A 6,553-nucleotide genomic window follows, 5' to 3' on the forward strand; every position below is an offset into this window, starting at 1 on the left:
GGGATGGCAAGTAACGACAGCAAGATATAATCTACCTGTAACCATCTTTAAGAGTGTTATTCTACTCATTCTATTCATTACATATTTATTGACACAAAGACTTCCCAAAACAGAACATTAGCACTAATATTAAATAAAAGAAGTATAGCGAAAAAAGACAAAATGACTCGTCGCCCAGTAATACAATCCATATTCTCCCTCGGTGGTTCACTAGCCATGGTTAAAGGACTTAAAAGGGTACTAAGGAAATATGATCTCCCTGAAAACTGGTTAACTCCAACTCAAGGAAACAGCACGCAAGAGAACATCAACAAAACGAATGAATTAATCAGTATCCTACAGGAAGTATCCAACGCAATGCACTCTCGTGATGACATTAGTTTTAGTAAACAATTAGAAGAAGCAGGGGATGGAATCACATGGAAGAAAGTTGGGTTGTTTGTATTAAAAGAGTCGATTAATATGGATACAAAAATCGCTGCTGGAATTATTTTTACCATCTTATTTTTACCTTTATTATCAGCATTATTGTCTAATTCAATAGGTAAAAAATTGCGTAAGAAAAAGAATGATAATGTTGATTTTGCTACACAGACGGAACAAAGTCATCACTATGGGCCTGCAGAAAGGGCTTTACTACAATTTGGTAAGAGTAAATCGGAACCTATATTACTTGAGGATAATGATATCCATCCAATATTATCCAATCTGGCAGGTGAAAAAATAGAGGAAGGAAACCAAAGTGAGGAGGAAGAAAAGGGAATTACGGGCGGCAAGGAAGACGAAGGTAAAGACGAAGAACAACAAGAAGAAGGTGATGACTACGGGCAAGGAGAAAGTGAAGAAAACGTTGAAATTATATCCCCTGAAGTTGATGATGATTTAAATGAGGAGGGAAATCATATTCAAGTAGAAGATGATGAAAACACCAACTCTTTCGAAAATGTTACAAGTTTCAGTAATAATATTGAAGATATCAATTCATTCTTGAGGCCAATCGAGGAAGAGGAAGGTAATGTCAATGATAATAAAAATAAAGCTGATAATGAACAAAACGAAGTTGAAGCTGATCAAGTTGAAGGTGCACAAACTTCAATTAAAGAAGATAATAATGGAGAGGATAGAAATGAAACAGACACTACTTACGATATGGCCATACGAACGATTGACTTTGGTGAAACCCCTTCCCCTAACTCATTAACCCACGACGTTGAGAATGAAACATCGACAACGAATAACTCTTCCTATAAACTCTCCCATCCAAATAACGCAGACGTGGCCCTAATACATTTGGAGCCAGATACGACTGCCCTAGAAAGGAATACTTTAACTTTCCCTGAAGAAATTCCTGATTTAAATGAAGCAGAAGCATTAGTTGGTGGAGAAGAAAAGTCCAAGGATTTAAGAGTATCATCTAATGGTTCTTTAAGTTCACATTCAAACAGTCCTCATATTCATGTTTCACCTACGAAATCAATGCATCCAGATGCACAAGTGAACAAAGAACAAGCATATTCTCAACCATTTACGTACTAAGAGCTTATATAACACTTTCAAAATCGAACGGCAATTATAGTTTCTTTACACGTAGAGTTACATAACATATACCAGACGGGGTATCTTCCCTGACATTTGTTTTATAACACGTTTCTCGAAATTACTGTTTTTTAGAAAACTCAAAACTAGAGGTATTTGAATCCCAGACGCAATTAAAACCATTTGATACATTTAGTAATACGGTTGAATTCAACGGTTTTGGAAAGATTTCGCTTGTTTGATTCGTTATACCGATCAATAAAAAAGATATCCGACTGAAGTATTTGGAATGGAAAGAGGTTGGAAAGTCCGAAATGGGAACATTTATTTCAAAGAGGAAGCTAGTCCTCAAGTAACGGAACATATATCTTAACAAAGTGTCACACACAGCCGAGGTACATAACAATCACTTAAAATCTTCACAGTTGATGTTACACGATTCTCAAAAAAAATAGGCGCAATGAGTAAATACCTCTCATAATGATATTTTCAAAGAATGAGACAGTCATTTTTATTATCAAATACTTCCTAGTTTACCGAATTTTCCTTGTTTTTTTATAACCATATTTTATGTATACGATATATAAAATTCGGTTACGTAGTTTCAAATAGATATGGTTGTAAGCCAAGGAATGGTACACAATTACTCTTTGTCTTCCTTGGCTAGTTATTACTCAACGTAAACTATTTCAAGACACATAACCTATGTTACTAGTCTGCGTTACCATTACGTATTTTACTCAACTTAATTTTACGTATAATCCTTTTAGAAGTTCCATTAATCTGATCGCGTTTAACGTGTGAAATTTTTCATGCAAACATGAGAAGCTCATCGCAAAAACTTTTAGTTTATATCTGTTATGATTTTGAATGTCAGAAGGACTTGAAGAACAGCAACAATTTTTTCATACACACTTACTTAGCCAATACTTCAAGAATCTGCTACTTAAAAATTGTTAGGATATTAACAAGGAATAAATAAAGATACAACAATAATGTCCCACGAAGCATATCCTTTGGTAGACTTGGTGAAACAATTGGACCAAGCCTCTGGTTATGAATTTCAAACACTATTGAAAACTTTAACTTCTCCAGTTTATATTAATGAACAAATATTGAAGTCTGAATTAGGTTTATTAAACACCAAGATTCTAAAATTGTTAAGATCTAGTGATGATTTTGATGTTTGGAAAGGTTGCCATACCGCTGTGGTCATTTGTTCTTATAACCCGTTAGTTCTGTGTTCCCACGCAAGTCAATTATTAGCTGCTATCTATTCTAAATTGGAACAGAAGGTTGGTTATTATCAATCTACCATCTCAACTATGCAAGGCAAAACTCTATTGGAGACTTTAATCTCTTCATTATCCATCATTATGGATTTGATGAGAAATAAACCAACTGTATCTAGAGAAGGTTTGGTACCAAAATTAAGAGCTATCATTCCAACACTGATTACACTATCTCAAGATGAACCACAATTATGTTTACCTGTCTTACAAACTTTACTTAAGAGAAACTCTACCACATTCAAACCATTCGTGAATAAGTACCGAATTGTTTTGAGTAATTTAATTGTTAACCATTATCATTCCTTCGATAAAGATACTCAGACATTAATTTGTAACAATTTTGCATACTTGCATCTAATTAAGATTCAAAATGCTCAATCTAAAGGTACAGATATCGATGAGGCACAATCTCATCATAAATCATTTAGTGATGATACATGGACATCAGGACTTTTAAATATCTTATACCAATTTAAACCTATCATAGAACTATGTGGCGAACTATTAGATTTCAAACAAGACCAAGATTTACAAAGGATTATCGAAAGTTTACCTCATAGCAACGTCAAGAGCGATGATAGTGATGATGATAACGAGAGCGTTCATGATTTCCTTCCAGTTTTGAAATTGGATATGAACGCACCATTGACGTTATGGCAAATTTCTAATCGTTTGAACTTACTAGTTGGTTTAATGAACAGTTTTATCAGCTTACCGACCCCATTTGCCATAAGAATTCCCATTGGTGGGATTAATGCGATTTGTGAAACTTTATTAAGTATGACGACCAAATATATCCCATTGAAAAGAGAGTTACGTCGTGATCAAGAATTGAATTCAATAATCCATGATATTTTCCCACAGATTCAATTAAATGGTATTCATCTGTGGACGAACTTGATTCGATCATGTAATAAATGTTGTATTCCATTGGGTTCGAAGATACTATCGAATGTGGAACTGTTCATACCTTTAAAGAATAAGAGTAATTTAATTGATTTTGAAAGATGTTATGCATTAAAGAATGAATTTGGTGATGTTTTCAAATTGATTAATATAGTTTTACCATTGATGGGTCATCAATTTAATGAAATTGATCCAATTATTAAATTGATTAATGTTGCCTTGTATCTTTCTGAAGATAAATCCTTAATTGATTCAATTTTTAACCAACAGAAGGAACTTCAAAGTGCTGCGATGAAGAATAATAATAATAATAGCAATAATAAGAAAAAGAATAAAAGGGATCAAAATGTTGGAGCATTATCTGATTTATATACCCATCCTGAGGAATTTGTAATTACTACATCAAAGGAATGGTATGATGAAACTAATCAATTTTTCATTATGATCTTAAACAGTTTGGTTCTCTCCAGTACACAACAAACCAGAATTATCAAGTATTCAGTATCCATTGCATTATATTTGAAATCTATAAACGATGAGATTCCTAGGAGTTTTATTGATTTAATTAGATGCATTGTCTTACATCCTGGGTATGAAAAAGTTTCCATTTTACCAATTGCTGTTAATATCTTAAAGGATGTTAATGATGAAATGTTTGATTTATTATGTCATCCAAGGTTACCTACCAATATGGTCTATCGTGTTAGGAATAATAATGCTAACGTTGTTGAAGATGAAGATGAAGATGAAGATGATGGTAGAATGATAGTTGACGAAGAAACAGCAGCAAACGAAGCTGATAATGTCTCTCTTTCTTTAAAAATGACTGAGGAAAAGGAGAAAGTTGTTATTATGCCACATGTTGAAAGAAAAGTCGACATAATTGAAGACGAAACCAAAATTTTCAAGAAGAGAGACATTGAAGATGTTCAACCAGAGATTGAAGAAACGACGAAGAGAGTTAAAATTGTTAAGGAAGAAGAAAAGGTGAACAATGAAGTACCAGTTCAAGTTATCGACGAGAAAGCTTTTACAAGTAACATTGAGGATAAAGATAATGGTGAAGACGATAACGACGATGATTCGGAATTCGAAATTCCAGTTATTGATATAAGTGATGATGAAGATGAGGAAGAATAGAAATATGTATATATTCAATAATAGAACTGTTGATATGACATGAGAAAAAGTACAGATGTATAGACTATATATATGTATATTTAAATTATAATGTACCATGGAAAGAAAAGAAAAGGCGAAGTTATTACTTACACGAAACCTTTTCTAAACTAAATCACAAATTCCCTTAACAACTGCATCTCTTGTCATGATAGAAAGGGGAGCAGGGCCACTCACATATTGACTAAAGAGATATCTGCCAATGATCGGATCTTCACAACGGCCCAATTTAAAGAACTCATCTCTTTTCTTACTATGAAAAGTCAATTGTAAAGCACCATCATTTAATAATTGCACGTACAAATCATCATCTTTATCCAATGCCCCTTTTCTATTGAACGCCTTCCTCAAATCCAATATCCCCTTATCTAAAGCTTCTTTATTCTTCTCAGCCTCCGGATGTTTCTTTATAGTTCTAATCATCCCGTCTCTCAAATGGTTGAAATTCGTGTTCCTCATTGGAGAAATCTTAGCCATCAAATTGATTCCATTATCTAACAATTCATTAATTAGGATTGTTGATTTGACAGGATCCATAAGAGCCAAGCGTAAGTTTTCTGCATGAGACTTGGTCGAATCGAAAGTATCAATGAATGCCTTTGATAAATAGTTGGAGTTAAACAGTTTTGGAATCATGTATTTGTCCTTATCAGCTACGTAAATACCTAGAGCATATACTTTAAATGTAACCACGGTTACTGATCTTACCCCAACACCTAATAGGGAATATTTTAGATCGAATGGGTATTTTGAAGGTGTGATTTTTTTGGGGAAAGGTGAGATTTGTGGGTCTACGTCGACGTATTGTTCTGTTTCGCTGATGCTGAAGTTCAAGTCTTCAAATTTGTAAGCTAGGAATGCAGCAGCTAATGTCAATGTTACGATGGCTGAGTTTCTAATAACATTCGAGTTTTTGATTGCTGGAGGTTCTGTTTGTTGTTGTTGCTGTTGGGAACGACCGGTGGTAGAGCTGAACTTCCTTTGGAAAGGCTTGTTGGATAACATCAAGGAGGTCAATCTTGATGATTTGGTAACTTGTCCGATAGCCTTTGCATTGGATATCTTAGTTACTTGTCTAAGGGATGTTTTGCTTATTAACTTTGTGAACGTCATTATTGTCATAAACGTCCTTATACTTTTGCTCAATAATATTAGATATTATAAGCAGATATGATGTCCTTCGAAGTATTGTTGAACTTATAAGATAATAATTGAAATTACCCAAGATTACTTAAAAGTTTTACGAAGAAAAGTTTGGATATTGAGAGTGAGAGATCCTATCCTTGTTCGTTTATTCGACTGTGATTACTCGAGGATTGTTCTTGTTATTATTAAGCATGCAGCATAGCTTGCAGATCTCCCTTTGTACGGGCAGTTCTGAGGGAAAAAAGTGAAAAATTCCTCAAAATTTTGAGAAATTTAGAAGTGTCACTAAAGGACAAAAACCGGTAAGTAAGGAGAAGGTGCAGATGGAGATGAAGATGAAGATGGAGAGGAGGACGGGTCCACGATACTTACGTACTCGAGAAAATTGATCTGTTGGTTTACACCTTGTAACTGTCATTATTGCATCAAAAATTGAGTAACGGTTAGATACTAGTATATTCATATATATCATATATATATATATATATATATAT

The 6,553-nt window shown here is 33.8% G+C and overlaps 3 protein-coding genes across 3 annotated transcripts; 2 read left to right on the forward strand and 1 right to left on the reverse strand.

Annotated features, from left to right (window-relative positions):
- Nucleotides 1–162: 162 nt before the first annotated feature.
- NVJ1 (Nvj1p) lies at nucleotides 163–1,536 on the forward strand (the record flags this gene model as incomplete). The annotated part of the gene is made up of 1 exon (XM_003669841.1): nucleotides 163–1,536. One exon carries the CDS (start codon nucleotides 163–165, stop codon nucleotides 1,534–1,536), a length of 1,374 nt encoding a protein of 457 aa, XP_003669889.1.
- Nucleotides 1,537–2,531: 995 nt separating this feature from the next.
- On the forward strand, nucleotides 2,532–4,874 carry RIX1 (Rix1p; the record flags this gene model as incomplete). The annotated part of the gene is made up of 1 exon (XM_003669842.1): nucleotides 2,532–4,874. The coding sequence occupies one exon, from the start codon at nucleotides 2,532–2,534 to the stop codon at nucleotides 4,872–4,874; it is 2,343 nt and encodes a 780-aa protein (XP_003669890.1).
- Nucleotides 4,875–5,018: 144 nt separating this feature from the next.
- On the reverse strand, nucleotides 5,019–6,035 carry AIM18 (Aim18p; the record flags this gene model as incomplete). The annotated part of the gene is made up of 1 exon (XM_003669843.1): nucleotides 5,019–6,035. One exon carries the CDS (start codon nucleotides 6,033–6,035, stop codon nucleotides 5,019–5,021), a length of 1,017 nt encoding a protein of 338 aa, XP_003669891.1.
- Between the last annotated feature and the right edge of the window lie 518 nt (nucleotides 6,036–6,553).

This window comes from Naumovozyma dairenensis, chromosome 4 (assembly GCF_000227115.2).
Source record: "Naumovozyma dairenensis CBS 421 chromosome 4, complete genome".
In the NCBI taxonomy this organism is placed as follows: domain Eukaryota; kingdom Fungi; phylum Ascomycota; class Saccharomycetes; order Saccharomycetales; family Saccharomycetaceae; genus Naumovozyma; species Naumovozyma dairenensis.